Source organism: Lineus longissimus, chromosome 8 (genome assembly GCF_910592395.1).
Source record: "Lineus longissimus chromosome 8, tnLinLong1.2, whole genome shotgun sequence".
NCBI classification, from domain to species: Eukaryota; Metazoa; Nemertea; class Pilidiophora; order Heteronemertea; family Lineidae; genus Lineus; species Lineus longissimus.
The window spans coordinates 4,268,887-4,288,125 of record NC_088315.1 but is presented as its reverse complement, the minus strand read 5'-3'; the positions used below and the strand labels follow the sequence as shown (position 1 = coordinate 4,288,125).

General features: G+C 39.1%; 2 protein-coding genes across 2 annotated transcripts in view; one reads left to right on the top strand and one right to left on the bottom strand.

Moving 5' to 3' along the window:
* Positions 1–866: 866 nt before the first annotated feature.
* LOC135492286 (protein fuzzy homolog) lies at positions 867–12,054 on the bottom strand. The gene is made up of 9 exons (XM_064778650.1): positions 11,977–12,054; positions 7,823–7,944; positions 6,272–6,425; positions 3,810–3,920; positions 3,347–3,640; positions 2,987–3,090; positions 2,611–2,810; positions 2,260–2,410; positions 867–1,998 (listed from the first exon to the last, which is right to left on the bottom strand). The coding sequence occupies exons 1-9, from the start codon at positions 12,052–12,054 to the stop codon at positions 1,941–1,943; spliced, it is 1,272 nt and encodes a 423-aa protein (XP_064634720.1). The 3' UTR covers positions 867–1,940.
* Positions 12,055–12,118: 64 nt separating this feature from the next.
* Positions 12,119–19,239, top strand: part of LOC135492497 (uncharacterized) — a 126,546-nt gene continuing 119,425 nt past the window's right edge. The window contains exon 1 of the mRNA XM_064779008.1: positions 12,119–12,170. The gene's annotated coding sequence lies outside the window, so the exon portion shown is untranslated. The remainder of the gene's footprint in view (positions 12,171–19,239) is intronic.

Genomic DNA, 19,239 nt, shown 5'->3' with positions numbered 1-19,239 from the left:
GGACAAAGGAGATAGTCCTGGTTGACCAACACACTTGAATGCCTTTAATGACGGGCAAGGGGGAACAAGTTGGTTACAAGCCACCAATTTCGGGAAGCATTTACAGGGCAACCTGGCCAGCATCTGCAACAACCAGGGTCTACTGCAGACAAACTGGACTACGAAGTTGGCATCTCACAATTTTTCTGGAAGACATTCACAGCCTTGTCTCTCCCACCGAAGTCATCTGGGCCTGCTGTCTTGGACCGACCTTACATCTCACTGTGCTCTGGATGGCATGCACACCAGGGCCTACTGCCTTAGGCTGAGCTATCATCTCGCCATGCTTGTGAAGACAGGTACAATGTACGTCTCTTCTATACTGCAGGCACAAGGGCCTACGAAAAAGATCTTTGGATCGCCGTCGTAAAATCAGAATTGTGACAGCTACTGTCATCAGCTTGGTTGTGACAGTCAAGTGTCTAGGACGAGTGAAGCTGGCTGGTAACTACTATTCAGATCTTGGACATTGTAGCAGCTTCTGTAATCAGATTGGTTGTGACATGGTCTCTACAGGGAGACACCATATCCATTCATAAATGTGAAGTGGAGGTTGTGTTCAACCCACAAGAACTGATCAGTGGCGATACTTCAGCTGATGTTGCTTAATTAGTTGTAACCACAATGTCTCAAACAAGTGGTTGATGTAAATGCTTAAAAAACGATGCATGGGCTGTCGCAAATAGCTTCTGGAATAGACAGGCCTTTCTGACCTTTGAGACTCGGGTCTGGCTAGGAATGTCACCTCTGTCCTCCAATATGGCACAACGGGTTACTCCCTGAATGTTCCAAGACAACTAAGTCAACAATCACTATATATCACTGGTAATAAATAGTTTATTAAGAAATCTTATATACACCTTTGTCTACAAAAGCTAACCTGTACATATCGACCTGGATTTCTAACAATCTAACATAGCTACTTTTCACTTTAACATATTTATAATCTAAACAAATTTGAGCCTAAAATCTTAACATTATGACAGGTTGAATTTTAGTGAGAGCAGGCATGATTAGAGAGGTTGGATTCCTGTGAAATGACAGAATCATGACTTTTTAAACTGGATGGCGGAGTCAGTAAGTTGGTGCATTCAATGCAGCCTCATGATCTCTGAGGGATTGCAAAATAGGAACTTCACAACTTCATATACATGTTAAAGACTCCAGTATCTATAAAAAGAGGTTATTATCGAGATGAACATGCTGACAAGAAAAGACACACAGCACAATACAATGATTTAAAACACAAGGCAGTAAGCACATATTTGCATATCATGAGGTATGTTTATGTAATAATCAGGATATCAACTATCCCAGTAAAAACCCCATAAAAGTAAGCTTACTACATCAAGTTTATAGCCCTCCCCACACATACTATGGCAGTGCTCTCCGCTGCCCATTTTGGCCTCTGGGCCACCAGACCAAAATCAAATTTGTACATTTACCACCAGACTATTAAAACATACCACTAGGCCATTATTAAAACATACCACTAGGCCATAATCTTTGTAGCTTTAATGGTTTTTCTATTGACAAAGTTCGACCACCAGACTAAAATCTTTCTTGCCACCAGACCAGTAAGTTGAGGTGAACTTCAACCCCAACGAAATCTAAACTAACTGCCTCACCTTACGCACTAGCTGCCGAAATTTAATGGTTAATGCCTTACATGTAGATTGACACTTTTATGAGTTTTCTCTTCGTGCTTGCTTCCTAAGTCACAAAAAATAAAACAGTCACGAACATTGCCCTCCCATACAGTACCACACTAGAGAACAAGTCCAACACAATAAGTGGCCTGTAATGATAATCATGATATGTGACCACACTGTTATGAGAAGCAACCCGTGCAGTACAGAAAAACAAAGTCCACAATATTTAGCTATGAGGTCCGCCTTGTGCTATAACTGCATGGTCTTATCCTTTGTGAGAGCACCGAGGGTCTTGTTCGATACGGATCTGAAAGAGAGGATATAACATTTAGTATCAGTTAGATTGAGCAAAAAGGTTAATCAGTACGTCACGGAAATCAGAATGGATATTTCTTCACCAGATGAACACAACTTTCAGTGCACAATCCAGATCACAAATTTCCAGTTTTGAAGGCGAACTTGCTCCTTTCAGTTGCCTATTTTTGAGATAATTTGGAAAACCATTGTTGTCTACTGAAGTCCGAGATTGAACGAGAATTAACATGACTGATATCAAACTGTTTCTTACCTCATGGCATATGTAGGTATACTGGACGAGAATAGCACATAAAGTTGGATGGTTTTGTTCTTGAGGGCGTAACATTTATGAGTTGGCGAAACTAGATATGTTCCATGTGTGGCGTGGTTGAGTGAGCTGATTTGGTGATCTTGGTCTTGTGCTGAAATGCAGAATTTGATAAATCGTTAGTCAAAAACCTTTTCGACTGTCGCTAAGGTGTCTACTTCTGTGTTTGCTCTAAATCAGAATTTATGCAATTTACTATGGGTAGCTGGAAGGCTTTTCTGATTCTCTCTAAGCACAGGTATTGATTCTCTAGGGTGTCTGAGCCATACCAGTTAGTACTCCTAAGAAACCTACCTGATGCTGGTATGATCTTCGGTGATGATAATGTCGTGAACAGAGTCCCACAGACAGATTTATAAAATGACCGGAGAATTTCTCTGCATTGTTTTGGTGGTAACGTCTTGCAGTGTCGTCTGCCGGTGTTTGGTTCTGCCTCTTGTTGTATGTGGACGGAGTAGAGACATCTTTTGGACTCGCTGTTCACCAATAAAAACCTGAAGATCAAAATTACAGGTGAGGTTGATGAATTAAAGGCCAGGGGGACAGGCTGTGAAGTCTACCAGGGTAGATTATTCAGATAGAAATGTCGGCCAATACAGTCGCGAGTCTCGGCTGAGCATTAGAAGTTTAGACAGGCAAACTACCAGTTCACACTGTTCACTCAACTTACCCTAAAATGTTTTTATCTAATACAATACTGGTTGGAAAGTTTCGGGGATGACTCCACGTCAATGTCTTCAGCGGTTCAAAAACTGTTCTCCAGAATCGACTAACCTGGAGACAAGAAAAGAAAATGATAAATCTGTTGTTCATGGTCGAGTGAGTGGTCTTCTCAGGAAGGCCGAACCTGATCCTTTTAGTTCTTAAAACTCCCACCAGGGCGCATCTCTAAGTGTGAGATCATGCTTCAGGGGCAATAAACCACGGTTCATCCATCAAGTGATGCCACCTATTGTATTTGAATTGATCCAGTATCATGTCTGCTCGATTGAACAGTATCTAGCTGGTATCTGCCAGGTGGAGTACTCACATCTCTTTGTAATTCTGCTAAAGATGGTTTTGGCCCGCATATTACACACGCCTCAACGCCTTGCACGAGCTGGAACATCAACAAGCGATGAGGTACTTTTGGGCTCGTATCGGGGAGATAAACCACCAAATCCCGGCACGAACATTTTGGCAGAGTGTGAATGAGCAACGAAAGTAAGATTTGTTCCATGGATGTCAGATTCCACCATTTTTTGGTTGCCACGACGACTTTCCCGTAGACAAATAAGCACCCGTATGGACTTTCTGCTGACTCAGCAAAGGCATCTATGCAGTTCTGGAAAAGATGGAAGGGACATTTATAAGCTGCAAACTTCTGAAAAATACAGTAGAGGCATTCACTCTCAAAAGTTTAGAACTCAGTTAGTAGTAGGAAAGCATCAAGAATTCATAGCTTCATGTTGGCACTTTGGCCGGGTCTTTTAGACATCTCAAGCGAGACATACCTGTAACGTTGCACTTTCTGAGGTAGCCACCATGTCGACACAGCCTGTCAGGTCACATATTAGAGGGAGGTCAGCTTGTTCAAGTAACGTCTCGGCTAAGGGCAGAGAAACCTGGAAAGATAGCAATATAGATGTGCAGTAATATGTAACTCAGACTTTTTTAAATACAACGTCGATAACATTGTACCAAGAAAATGCAAAGAAACTCAAACATGTTACACAAAAGTTTGCGGTGTTTTCATCGTCTACCATATGTCTACGTTACACACTTTCATTAATATTTAAAATAACAAGTACGGGGCATTTGAAGAGGGGCAATATCCGATGACAGATCCAATAGATTAACACAATCCGCCAAATGCGTTTTGAAATCTGATATCGCAAAATCGAACGTCAAGATTTGAAGAGCCTCATGATTGTATGTATTAAGCTAACAAAACATTGTACCATATTTGGAGTATACATAATTAATCTCGGTAACAAAAACGATTTAATCTAGCCAAGTGGTTTGGAGGGCGTAATTGATGTTGAGTGGTCCTACAACCATGACGGGCGGGGACATTGTTGGCATAAGTATGTGTGGGTTGTCTCCAATTACAAGACAAACATATCTTTTTTGCAAAAGGAAACTGGATATTTTCAGAAGAAACCGTCATTGCTTCTCTTTTTGCAACAAAACAGACACTTTATTCAGTCAACTAATGTAGCTGCCTTTGACTTCTTATAAGCACTTTTCCAACAAACTATCAGCCAAAATGCAAAAAATTTACAAAGTACAAAATTAGCTAATTACCAGCATCAAATAGATACATCATTTATATAATAACATGATCAAGGAACGCCAACATTTTCAATTCACCTACTTTGTGCCGGCGTCCATTAACTCTTGGACATCATGCCGTTAATACGGCGTCATATTTTCTCAATATTGCACGTAATTGGTGCTTTTTGTCACAAAGCACGAAATATGTAGCCTAATATTCTGCGGCTTGTTTTGCGGTATGACAACCAGAAAAACACCCCGTGAATTACTGCGATGCTCTTCTTATTTATACAGCTTTTTTGGCAGTATATGCGGCACTTTGAGCGCGGTAGAAATTGGCCATTATTGGGGAAAAACTCCACCTTTTAGCATATTGGTCCGTACTAATGGTATAGCTGTGAAAGCATAACTCCTCATAAAGAAAATCAATGATCTCGTAAATAAGAACATATTTAGCCAGTTAATATGATGCTTTGAACGCTCGTTATTTCTTGACATACTCTGATGTTAAGTGCGTGTATTGAATGATGTGATTATATCTGGCTCGAATCAAGGTTTCAGGGAAAGGGAAAAATGCTAAAACAAACATGGTCACGAGATTCAGGTTGCATGGCCTGGTTAGCACAGTTCTATTCCGTTGAACCGTCTGGTGGTGCAGTGCAAAAATTGTAGCTAAAATGTAGTGACGTGGTTAAACACAACAGGATCCAATCCTGCCTCAACTGAGATTGGCAAAGTTTGCTCCATAAATCTTGTTGATGCATACATATTGCATCGTTTGCTGCTTGCAACTATTAGGGAACATATTAAGAGCATAATGAGATCCCAGGCAATGTCAACTGTGTAAGTGCTTACTTTCACATTATTTATTGCCATATATTTTCAAAAATTTTCATATTAGCAGATTAATGTAAACGTAATATTTCTGGGACATGAAAACTGTAACTACTATAGTTGCATCAATCTTATGTAATGACGGAACTGTCACCATCACTGTTACTTTCATGACCATGAAGACACATCAAGTACTACAGTGATGAACATGTGAAGAACATCTACAAGTATTCTCAAATGACACGAAAGTTTTTATTGTTATTTTGATGGTGTTCCTCACTGTCAAATCCATAAATATCAAGGGGCCAACGTAAATGTTTTAGAAGTTATCCTATCCCACAAAATAATACAAGTATAATCAGTGAGCAAGGGACGGCTAATTACTAAAAATCGTACCCATGATTACCCCGCTCGCCTTATTTGTTACCATAATCAGTTTTGATGTGGTAATTATTGCACTAGTGTGCCATCTGGGTCTAATATACAAAGCATTGCATTGAAAAATACAGATTTATGTTTGATGCTGAAGTCATGGTTGAATGCATAGGATGTTGTTGCAGGCAATTTGGGTGAATTATTGAATAAGCATGCGAACGTTCTTGGAACAGCAATATTAATGGTGTCCTTTTGAGCAAGGATGACGACCTTTCGACTTTCGTAAGGTGCAAATGTCTCACAAATGCATCCAAGGGACAGAGAGCACAATGGTCCACATTTTGCCCTCTATAGTTAGGACACCTTCATGACCTTGCTATTGCGGACATCAGCTGTCAGTCCTACAGGTTTCCTTCATAGAGAGGCTCAACTGTCCCTAACTCTCACTTATACCAGAAGAAGGGAACTAGATTTAACTACAAATACAAACCTTAATTTCTTTTTTTAACCGCTCGACATTCCTTATTTTTGTGAGTTCTTCCAGTCCACAGAGTAGCACCATACCGTTAAAGAGCAAATCGAGGCACTGCAGGTAATATTTGTCGTTAGCTTGATCATCGTGCGACACCAGGATTAACTTAATACTGGAACGAGATAGATGTGGGAGCAATTGAAAGATAGATCAAGTGTTGAAAGAAGCATGAAGTCTTTGCATGAAATCTTTCATTCATGGACACAAGGCATGTATGTTCACTGATACTGACATGCTAGCTAGTTGCCCGACACATGGTTGATTCTGTTCAGCTAGGATGGGGGAGGGGCAGTATGTCGTCAATACAAAATCACAACCAGCCATATCACTGAACCCTCAGTTCTGTCACTGAAATATATGGTTTGTTTTTCACCAGTCAACTTCCAAACACCCTCAATTAAAGTCTAAAATAACATATCCCATCAAAAATTCCACCACAGCCCATAAAAATTTGAGAAAAGAAATCCTGCATGCGAATTTAGAGTTTGGAATTGCCAAAGCACGAATTTCATTTTAATTACTCTTTGATTAATTTTGTTCTGTTACGAATGAGAAATGTGCCTTCAAACCAAATTTCAGTTTTTCTCTTTTTGATGAATGGACGCCTGGTAAATTGTAGTGATGGAATTGCAAATGCAAGGATGTGGTGTCAACTATCAATGAACTGTAGTGGCTGTAATGATTTTATCTGATGCGATTTGTGACGTCATTGAAGGCTAGTGTGCAGATGAAGTGAATGGAGTGACACTTATAGTTGAGATATATTGATTGGAAATTTGTCTCCAACTTTCTTCATACAGAATAACAGATACTTTACAGTAGTGTCATCTGCATCATCAAAGTACTTCACCCAAACCATCGCAATGATTGATCGCCAGAGAAGCAACTCCACAGAGCAGCTAACACTGCACTGACACTATTGAGTTTGACCTGAGGAAGACAAAACTGCAGTGTCCAACCTGGGTTGCGTGTCCAACACCCCAACATTTCTGTCACAAAGACTTCCTCTAAAAGTACATTCGTGCAGGAATTATTAATACAGTCAGATAGATGACTTTTGCAGCCGTTTACAAATTATTCTCAGAAATTCCCCTACGCAGAGGTGAACCTTGCTCACCCACAGGCAAGTCACCCCGATTATGCAATGTGTGCGTACTGCAGCACATAGAACTCTGTAAAAAGAAGATTAGCAAATTGAATGTCACAACGATATGATCAGCATACCGAAAGAGGGGAGTATTGATTCTGATATACGGTGATTAATCATAGAAGTTAAGGCCAATCTCATGATTGTTAACGCTTAACCCGAGATTCGATCGTCTCGTTAGAGGGCTTACCAGACGACCGGTATCGTCGATCTTTTATGGAATGATTTCTGTGATTTCGTTCTCTGCTTTTTGGCATGAGATCAAGTGGAGCTGAGTATGGAAGGGTCAAAACTATCCTCCTTCAGTCAATGCGTTTAAACTTAGTCTAAAAGTTGAGACAGCCAGAGATATCATCTCTCACCTATCATGAAACACTTTCCAGGCGACTTTTGAATCTTCAGTTGTGGTTGTGACGAGGGATACCCCATGATTGCTTGCAAACATATGGACGCCATTCATAGAACCTATGACAGGGAACGGGAGCTGAAAGTAGACAAAGGTGGTAGTAATAAGTAAAAGTCAAGAGATGATATATTCTTTGGAACCTCCAGGTAATGCTGATAACCCATGACAAAATGAAGAAGTTGGAATCCTGACTGACCGAGGGAGTTTGAAAGGAGTTTTGAGGCAACCAAATACATGCATGTTCTGAAACAAATGGAAGTTACTGACTTCAACGACGTAGAAATCTCTCTTGATTCAAGAAGGTCTAAAGAATCACAAAGTTCAGATCTTCAATGTCCAAAAGACCAATGCCATATTGCCAGTCACATACAAATACATTGGTATCAATTACTCAATGCCACATCTCATGCCAATTTCACACCAATACTGCAGCAAAGATTCCCGCGTTTACACCCCTAGGCGTCTCTGCATTCGGCACTCTTAATCAATACGCCGTAAAAACTATAATGCTGCATTAATTATCTGCATGCAGAATTCCGCGGGGTAAATGCACAGATTACAGTGTTAACCATTGCGGTGCCAGGGTACTTCGCCCAAGAAAGTCGTAAACCACATCAAAGTCAAAGATCAGTCATTGGTGCAGAATCATTTGATTCAACATGCAATGCTTACAGTAGACTGTCTACTCTACATTTCTCTACATTACTTCAGTATTTTTTAGCATTCCCACTTCGCTTCAAAGATTTCCCAAAAAGAATGGGCACATTTTTCTTCGTTAACTTTAGATCTTACATTATCACAGTACATCATACAAATTAATTACTAGTCGGCAAGTTTGAATAATAAAGAAAACTCCAGAATGGGTATTTTAGAGAAAGCTCCCCAGGCAAGTCAAACCACAAAATGACTTTCCAAGTGACGTATTTCTCAAAGTACACACTTCTTTGGGGTGTGTCAAGAAATACTTTAATTAGTACTTTCATCAATGAATTAAAGATAACGACTGCCTTTTCCTTGTGCTCCCCAGGCAGCTAAGATCGAAACGCGATATTTTAATATATTTGAAATAATGCAAAAACTACCAACAATGAGTTGTCATACTTGGAAATAATGTAAGATGAACCGCAACTCAAAGTAAAACCGTAAATCAAGAAATTCAAATATCCGCTCTCATCGTATAGCCATTAATTATACAACAGGTTCAGTTTCACAACTTTCTCTGATTACGAAGATGGGACCGCATGAGATGCACGATGGTACAATCCGGGTGCATTTCACCAAGATTTTATCGAACAAGTCCACATCATACACAGGCATTCAACCAGTAAACTCAGGGTGGAATTTACGTCCAATGGGCATCCATTTTGACATTCATGTCTTTTCTGATTGCACCCTCGTTTTTTCATCCATAGATGATATACATTTTAACTTCAATGATTCTTTCGAACATATCTTCATCCCCTTTTAACAATAGCCACAATGATTTTTTTTAAAACATTAAGGCTACGTTTACATGTATGACAAAATCGAAAGAAAAAAAACGTCTTAAAATGTCCTTTTCAAACAATTGGAAAACTTTCATTCATCACAAAACTGTCATATTTCCAAGCATCTTATCAATTTGCAGAGATATTATGTTTTTCTGTCAGCCAGAAAATCATGAAAATGGGTTCCCTGCATCCTGTTTAATCAAATCATCATTCAAGCTCATCTCTCAAAATACTAAAATGCAATGTGACTTCCTTACTTTCAAATATAATACCGTATATTGATTCATTTTTGTAACGAGATTCGCATGGAGTGTGGCCTTACTATCGTGTTACTACAGATAATGCCATCATTCAGCATGAATTACCTACTATTCTGCCTCAAGAATTTATAACAATAAAACCTTTTTATGATTTTGAATATAAATTGGTACTTGACGAGCACACAATACTTGAATTATTTCTGATGATGTATTTTTCTATTTTGTGTCTGGCAGATTATACTGGAGTTTATGCTTCAATGATGCTTTGATCATTTCATACTCTTTTCTGTAGAGGGTTTTCGGAAAAAGAAGGCTGTTACTTGGGAGGGGGGGGGGGGGGGCTTAATACAAGCATACTTTTATTCAAAAGAATATGGATGGAGGGGGAAGCTGACCATTGGAAGCCACTGTGAATGGAAACATACATTTTTTAGATTTTAGAATAAAATTGAACGCTTGATTGCCCCATTGCAGGGATCCGGGAGGAGGGGGGTCATAAGAATAAAAACTAATAACCAGGTAAATCTGGGATTTCAAAATGGTCCTCTGATTATTAGCATATTGTGCAGACTCCGGTTGGCAATTAGGCCCAGTCTCGTCCCATACCTCTCGATGGAAAACCTCTCGACCATGTTTGATGGTTTGTACGCTATAGTAAACAGTCTGTACAACCACTCTATGTCATTAAGGGATAAGTATATTTACTTGGTTGTTCTAGAAATGATTTATTAGGAAGTAAGGAGAACTTACAAATATGATGTTGGTTTGCTTTACCAATTCCCATCATCGGTACTAGAATAGTGTGTACTTATTTACCACTCTATAGTAGCCAGAGGTGTACATGTACTGTAGACCAGTTAATGTTTACGACCATTTTTGGCGGTGCTCTGATCTCGAGTCCTACATGTATGTCACCAAGGCAATGTGACATCATCAATGAGACTATTGTATGGAGATGACCTTCCTGTTCCGGTAAAGGTGCATTCTTATTGGGTCAAATTATGTGCAAGCTTGGCATATGATGACTAATTGCGACCTTATGCAGAACAGATTGTATGGGTAAAGAGACAATGTCGTAATTTTAATATCTGTAGGTAGAGCTGACATTGCAGCAACACAATGGTTATAAAAGTTCTAAATTCTCATAAAGCAGCACCATTTCAATGACAATTGACATGCAGCAGACATCAATGTACTATAAGAACTCGCACAAATGACAGATGATGTTTCGATAAAAGACAATTCTAGATATATTGATTGAGTAAATCCCTCGTTAATCTTGCAGCATCTGTGAAAAATCCCACTCCCAGCTAAATCTCCCCAATCATCATGCTATTGTGTTGTTGTATTTGAAAGTTTTCGAATCGATTCTCATGTCGGTCTTTGAAAACATGCAAGCTAAAGGTATTAAGTCTTTGATTGAATGTTGTCGTGTCAGGCAGCATGTTCAAGACAGCATGACAGGCTTGATGCTCTGTCACTCAGTTTAGTAGCTACACAACACGAACAGGATCATTGGATCCTTGGATGAGGGCTTGACTTTCATTTTTAGCCATAGGTATTGCCACATTCACGAGGCCAGATAAAGAAAGCTTTCAGTGTGTTACCCCTTGCAGGCAGCGGTAACTCACATCTTTCCCTTTGACCTGTCAGAATGGCACTCCTGACAATTCGGCACCCGCCTTAACATATACAACCAAGTTATATAACATCGTATGAAGAATGAATACTGGGCGAACCCCTTAGTATATATATAGTAATTTGAGGCTAAATATAGTACATGTATTACCAACGGATTACAAGTAGAACTCAGATGAAAAGCAAGTTTGGAGAGAGATCTAGTAATTTGAGGCTAAATATAGTTCATGTATATTACCAACGGATTACAAGTAGAACTCAGATGAAAAGCAAGTTTGGAGAGATATGTGTATAGAGTACATGCCAATTGTGGGGACCGTCACCTCTTGAGGGCTATAGAGAGAATGAATCAAACATGGAAAAGTCAGAGACAGTGTTCGATACTAAGAGTGTGCAGAATGCAAGCCATGCCTGGGATGGCGCAAGGAACGCCTACCTACTAGTTCACGGCAACACCATCAGTGCAAATGGACGAATATATCCAGCTAATTATGAGGTAATCGATCAGGTATCATGTGCTGTGCGGGAATGCAGTACATTTTTGCTACTATACTAGCCTACTACTGTGTGTACAAATCAATGCAAAAATGAACTGGAAACTGAAAAGTGCTTCGAATTCATTCACTGCACACTCATTTATTACTTGACCAATCGGCAATATGAAGACGTCTCCAGACTCAGCATATTCTATATTACAAGACTACATCTTCAATTCATCTTACCAGCTTCAAATCACCCTTGGTTTTCGTGAAAATTGGCACCCCTCCCTCCTCAGTCAAGCAGAGAAGATAGGCAGCCATCTTTGTTTATCAACTGACGCATGCGCACTTCAGTCGAAATAAAGCATTGGACCGAGAGGGAGGTGCCTGAGAGTGCTGCTGAGGTCAAAAGAAAATCGTAATTAATCGTAATTATGGTGAGTGAAAAAACGATTTCCCGTATTGCAAATACTTTTAGTGATCATTTTCACCGAAGTGCTCAAGTCTGCATGGTTGTCATTGAGTTTTTAGTTAGAAGAGACACTTAGAAAATAGCTCATTTTTTGTCATCTCTTTTGGCACAATTGATGGATGGTGATGGGGATGCTGTATCAGTATGTACACACTGCATGCATAATGTACATGTGTATTTTTTATTGACCTATTTTAGTGCTACTGTTATACCTGTTAGCTGTCATGAGTGAGAAAATAGCTGGATATCCAATTTGATATTGGCAGTTTACCAAAGCAGACGACATTTTGCCAAAAGCAGACGACATATTCAGATAAAGTAAAACCTGGAAAAAAGGGTAAGACTTGAAAACTTGTGGAGTTTGTTTGCAGCTCTTGTAGTTTGCGATTTATAAAAACTTGTGGAGTTTGTTGGCAGCTCTTGCAGTTTGCGATTTATATAAATGGCTCTTTAGCGAAGCTTTGATTTAATGTTTTTGTAACCCTGTATAATTGGGGCTGATTTTAATTAAATTTGATTTATTTCATTGTGTTTGGCCCTCACTTTTTTGGTGAATTTTGCAATTATCTTCTTTATGGTCATAAATTAGTTTTTTTGTTTTTAGGCAAGAACCAAAAGTCAGGTAAGGTGGGCGAGTCGGTAATTAGAAGGACCGCTAGCTTCCTATTGTTGTCTTTGCATTCCAGTGGTCATGCATCACTAAGCATGGGACATCTTGTAAGGTAAGACACCAAACACTTCATTCCTGGTATTAATGTACCTCTCTGTGACTGATATTCCTCTAATTATACAAGCTTGGAATAGATCTATATGCAATTGCTTAGGAATCTGCCTCTATGAGAGGTAGGCCTAACTGAGTACATCTTTTACTGAACAGTCCAATATTGCTGCATCAAGCACACTCTTCACTTGGTGCTTGTCCCTGTCCACTTGCATGCAAGTGTTGACAATCACAGAAAAGGAATTCAATTTTTGAAATACCATCACATAAAAGGTGGAAAATTGCTTTCCGCCATTTTCCTTTAACTGGCGTGTCGCGCAACTAAAAGACATTCCATGGCAATGATTTTGTGGAGGAATGAGTCATACTATGACATCTGCAAAAAATGCACTAAATAATAATAAATTAGGTAGACAGTGCATGTAGTTTGAATCTGCTGGGGACGTAGTTTGAGTCATGCGGAGACATACTGAATTATGTGTGAAAACTTATCAGGAGCTGCATCCAGGGGCCCCTCAGATTGGTGCTGGATGCTGACACTTTGTAGCTGAAAATGCACTATCTCCGACTCTTCACTCTACACTAGCAAAAGTTTCCATCACAGAATCTATGACTGATAATAATTGTCATAGATTCTAACATTGGCCATCAATGATTCTTTGATGGAGAATCTCCATTAGGCTCTATTGAATGATCAATGGAAACCACATAGTTGTATCTGCCATGGGCCCATCATACCATCTATTCTCTGTACCCTAGCCCTTATACAATATCTCCAACCTGCACAGCCTTTATCAAAGTTTCTTCAGGCAATACAACTGCATTCCGAATCCTGGGTTAGGGACTTCCCCAATTTGCCAGTTTCCCAGGCCATGGCATATCTTTGTGACATTTTTAAAGAAATACTTGAATATCTTCTTGCATGGTTCATGCTTTGCTGATTTTTGACAAAAAATGTGAAATATCTTTTATACTTGTACATGTCTGTACCAGGAAGTGGTGCTTGAAATTAACAAAAAATGATGGTTTTATTTTCACTTATTTATTTTTTCACAATATTTATGTTGTATTTAATTACTTGATTACTTGCATAGTTACTTTATAGATCTTACGGTAATATTTACTTGATGAATTCTGTTAGCTCCGTGATTTTGCGTAATTAACTTGGCAAGAATTTGTTAAAACGAGGTGTAATGCAGAGAAAACGAGTCTGGTGAGAGCGGACTAATAGGATTAGTCAGCAAAATTGATTCGTTTTGCAGAAATTTTATTATTTTTACTCAAATTATGTTAACATTCACGAGGTGGTCCAATGCAATTTTGTGCAAGTGTAATTTTCTGGTTTTAAGATTTCCATGTGGTGATGACAAAAGAAAGGCAGTTTTTAATTACCCTACCATCTAAAATTATTTATTGTTGTTAGTTTGATCATTTCCATTTGTTTTGGTTTGCACTTGTGATAATTTCCATGCAAATTAATTCTAACACATTTGATCAGGACATTAGCAAGCAAAAACATCTCCATGTTAATTGTTTTTGCAGAAAATGATGTAAGTAAAAGAACTTTATCCTTGAAAAGTTGCTCTTTCACTGTTGTGAAGGCAACTCCCTAATGATGACACCAAAACTATATTTCATTATTTGTCATTAATTTCTATCAATTTCTCTTATTGTTTGCCAGGGGTTCAGTTTTGTTGCAATGGAAGATTCAATTCAAATTTGACTCTCCATAACTCATAAGGACAACTTTCTTGGTGAGTTTTCAAGACGTTTGTATTTCATGTTCCAGTTTAAGTTGACTTTTTGATCAATGTGAGCTGTACATGTATCTCAACTGGTGCATCTCAACTGAAGAAAGTGTCAAGAATAAAATGAGACTGTGACTCTGGTTGAGATTGGTTGAACCCGAGGTCGCCAGAGATTGGCTCCACCTCAAATATCCATCTCATGTTGTTCGCATCAAGACATCAAGAAGATTAGGGAGATGTGAGAAGGGTTTGGTTGCTCTAGTCTAAGGGGGAGAACGAAATATCTCCAACCAAAGATTCTATGTCAACTTACAGATTGTACTAGAAGGTCTAATTCTTTTCAAACTTGTTTACAGTTTCTCAAAATCCTGCTTTGGGCCGTTGCCAGTTTCTATTCATGATCTTATTGTATGTTCCTGAAACTTTTCAAAACTTGCTGAGTCGCACTATATTGTATAGTTAAGATATAGATACTGATTACCATATGAAAGGTGTGGATGTTATGCCCCGGTCATGGATGCAACGGTTGAATAGCCTCCTCCAGGAAGTATTTTCATATAATATCGCATAGAATATTAGAATATATCGTCATGACAATGGTTGAGTGAGTTCATGCATACATGACTGGCCCACCCCACTTGGATCAATGTAGGATCATTGTTAGCAGCTTCTTTAAGACGTCGTACATGTATACATGTATAATTCGCCAAAATTACTGTCCAGTCTTCAATTCAAGCTAGCAAACAGCTGAATTTCAAGAAGAATCAGGTAATACACTGCAGGTAGATTCTTGAAGTATTCTTTCTGTTAATACTTTAAATTTAGGTTTTCAGTTATATTGATACTTTGAATTCAAGTTTTCACTTCAGTCACATTTTTGATTCAAAGGTAATTAATATAATGCCTAAATCTGATATACTCAACGATTATATTTCAATTGTCATGATTGTTCAGTTCTTATCACCATTTTCGTATAATTCTTTTGTAGTAGTTAAGTTTTCTGATAGTTTTTTCTATGCCAACATTTGGCTTTTAGTTGCTGCATGAAAGGGTTTGTTGGCTGAATACCATGGGGATGAATAGTTGGGACTCAAATGACAGTGGGCGCATCTGTCACTGTAAGTGCCCTGGTATCGTCATTATCAGTGTAGTTTGGGTCATATTGTATCAGACTCATTCTTGCTGAAAACGCTTCAAAGCTTGTTTGAGAAAGATAATGTAGTACATGTAGACATAATCTTGTCAAACTTTGAATCAGAAAAGAAAAAAGAAATCTCATGAATGGAATGCCAGCCGTCCCTAATGTATGGTTCAAGAATTTAAAAAGTACTTTTGAGACAGCACTTGGTCATGTTGGTTGTTTTAAAATAATGTTCTTGTTTGTTTCTCCATCAGTCAGATTATGTTGTGTTCTGGTTGATTTAACAAATTTGATTTGGATGCTTTTTTTGGCCAAAACTGCTCCCTGCCCCATTCCCTCAAATCTTTGCACTATTGCTTAAAGCAAGTAATAAAACAGGTCATAATTGGCAGCAAATAGAAAATGCAATAAAACTGGGCACAGTTAACATAAGATTGTCACTCAAATTGGTGTCCCTAGGGTGTCCTACGAGCAGAGGGTGATTCGCATAGTTACCATAATTCTTCTGTCATCTGACATTTCTCATTTGGTGTGATTTTTCACTCCGAGTTGTAAAAAAGCCTGCCTATATCCTCGAACACATCTGTTTGCCTAACTGTCAATCAGAATGGTGGATTTTATTGCATCTCATATCTACTTGATGCAATTTCTCCTTGTCCCTACCATGAATTACTGAGGCCAAGTGTGCTTGTTTCTGGTAAAATATGATGTGAGAGCTGAGCATCTGAGGACATTTGAGGACAGCAGTTGATGATATAATAGGGTCCTCCACATTTGCCATCCCGATAAAAAGTCTACCACCTGAACAAGAAGTATGTAAGAGGGCAAAAACAAGAAGCACCCCAATATTCAAATATTCAAAAATTCCTGACAAGAATATATCAGCATTGTGACATTGGCGTTATTGCGTCACCACTACATGGCAATATTAAAGGAATTGATACCAAACTGGAGGTATTGGTTGTCTCACCAAACACCGGCGAGGGTGGAGCTAAATGTAGGCAAAACCGATATGGCAGCTGAGGATTTAGGAAAAATGACAGCTCAACTGAGCAGTGTTAGGTGAGACATCCAATACTGACAGCACAGCACAGCATCTCCCATGCAACACCTTAGCATCCTCACCAGCATGGCTCCAACATTGCTGTCACAAGATGTCCTTATGACTGACCATGAACACTTTCTGCACACACTGAGACTAGAGCTCTTGACAGACAGACACCCATTCAGCAAGTTATGACAGCCTCATCTACAGCATATGCCAATTTCCATCCCTTTAGAGCATGAGAGTACTTCAACAGGACACAACTACTGATGCCTTGACTTTTTACAATCCCTTCTACATGAAACTAAACCCTTCTTTCTCGTGGCCTTACATCAAATATTATGCTATTTGATACATGTGCGTTTTTACATCGACCAAGCTGTCATTCTCATCATTTTCTTCTGCGCATTTTTTCACTGCAGCTCAATTTTTTCCACCATCATTACAAACTTGAATTTCCAGTCAATCTACAGCAGAGTGGAAAACATTCATTCATAAAATTGATCTTGGGATGGAAAAATTCAATATTTGTCTCTCTTCTGAGGCTGTCTCTGTCTGTTTTGCGTGTATGGATGACTGTCAATAATGCCATTGCCTTCGGACCAAAACTAGTGTCCTCAGATGGTGTCCTTGACAGAGAGGTGTCCGTTAAGGGAGGTTCCACTGCAATGGGTTTAATAACTGACTGGACTTCTACCTCATGAGATATGAGGGCAACTCTCCGTCAGGAATTTTTCCTCTTTTTTTTAAGGGTACGAATCCATACCCACAACCTTTTTGGGGGTATGGAGAGTGTACCCACTGTACCTCTGACGGAGACCCTGTGACGCTACATTAACAGACCACACAATGGTCGAGTGTAATAATTGATGCGACTAGATAACACAATGCTACACACTTATTCCTAAGATAGAATCACAATGTCATTTCATCAACCGCAGCTGGCCGAATAGTACAACTCGAAAATAGTTATCTGTCAGAACATTGATTCTGTGTTATTCAAAATCAACTATTCGAAATCTGTCTGTCTTTCTAAGTGATATCTTTTTGTGATTACTCTCCCAGTTCCGCTACCACGCCAATTGATGCCAGTGACCTCCGGAGCAAACAGATAGCTTTGAAAAATCTTCATTGTCATAATATTGATCTTGTGCCGCCGAATTTTTAAAATGTTGTCTTTTTGGAAAGTTATCTTTTCATGTGTAATTTGTCATGGTGCGGTGGATGCCATGGTCATGTGAAGTTTCATGCCTTTTCTCAATTACATCACAATGCAAGAAACGCTACACCAAAATAACAGCTAATACAAGTTTAAAAATCTACATTCAGAAAATTGATCGAAGCTGGAGAAAATTCAATATATCTGCCTTTTGGAGTTGTATCTTTCTGTTTGTGCACTCTCGCCGTTGTGCATGTCGCATTCGCATAAAGCGCTTTACGCCTTCCTCAATGATGTCACAATAAGCAAGTATTGATGCATGCGGCCGGGGCAGAAATACGAAATAATACAAACTTGTCATTGCTCGTGATGTGAGTCATGCAATCATTATTGAAAACTCACTAATCTATATACGTGTATGATTTGACGTCCCGGGGGTCGACCAGTTGGAACTGATCGTGTTTAGTCGAGGCTGGAGCTGCAGCGAAACTAAACTTGGTCAGGATACAATTCCTTTCTTGTTGAGGGTGAGTACAATTACTGGCAATTACTCTACCTTTCATACTCATTGGCTGCTAAGTCAAAGCATTATTAACCTCTGAGAGGGGGGGGGGGGGGAGACAGTGACCAGTTTGGATCTATTTCTACCTTTCATGATTCTAATTGAAGAAGGCTGGTCCATTTCTCCCTGCCGCCTCCCTCGGCGATTCCTCTTATCCATCAGTTATAAACAAAGACATCCATATATTTGACTACTACGACACAATCTGGCTGTAATGACATACAGCCAGTCTTTGTTTGACATGATTTAGTCATGCCATGAGCTCATCGAGCTACCACATCAAGTTCAAATCAGATTCGCATACAAATAGTATGAAAAGTGGTGAGAAGTTGCTAAGATTTGGTTTCATTGAAAGGTTTAGCATTCCTTTCAGTATACATGTAGAGTCAGGCGAGACAGACCATATTTAGGATTAATTTGTTTTCAAATCACTGGAAAACTGCAGAATCTCCTTATTGATTGCACGTCACAATACTCAGTGATTCTTGTTGCGTCGCAGGTACTCCGATGACCACTGCATGATCAGGATTGCAGGTCTCGGCGACAATTATTGCTCGTTTGCTGAGCAATTTACTGAAGAACATCCTATTTCCAACTTGACCTACATTTCATTCCAGTCAGTGTTATCTCATTAATTAATCCTGTTGATGCTTTCTTT

What these genes read in the sequence shown, in the direction of transcription:
- LOC135492286 (XM_064778650.1), bottom strand. Translation starts at nt 12,054, where the DNA reads ATGGCTGCCTATCTTCTCTGCTTGACTGAGGAGGGAGGGGTGCCAATT. An exon ending in GGTTAAAAAAAGAAATTAAG is followed by an intron (nt 3,921 to 6,271) that starts GTTTGTATTTGT and finishes CTATCTTTCCAG; the next exon opens with GTTTCTCTGCCCTTAGCCGA. An exon ending in CAGAAAGTGCAACGTTACAG is followed by an intron (nt 3,641 to 3,809) that starts GTATGTCTCGCT and finishes CATCTTTTCCAG; the next exon opens with AACTGCATAGATGCCTTTGC.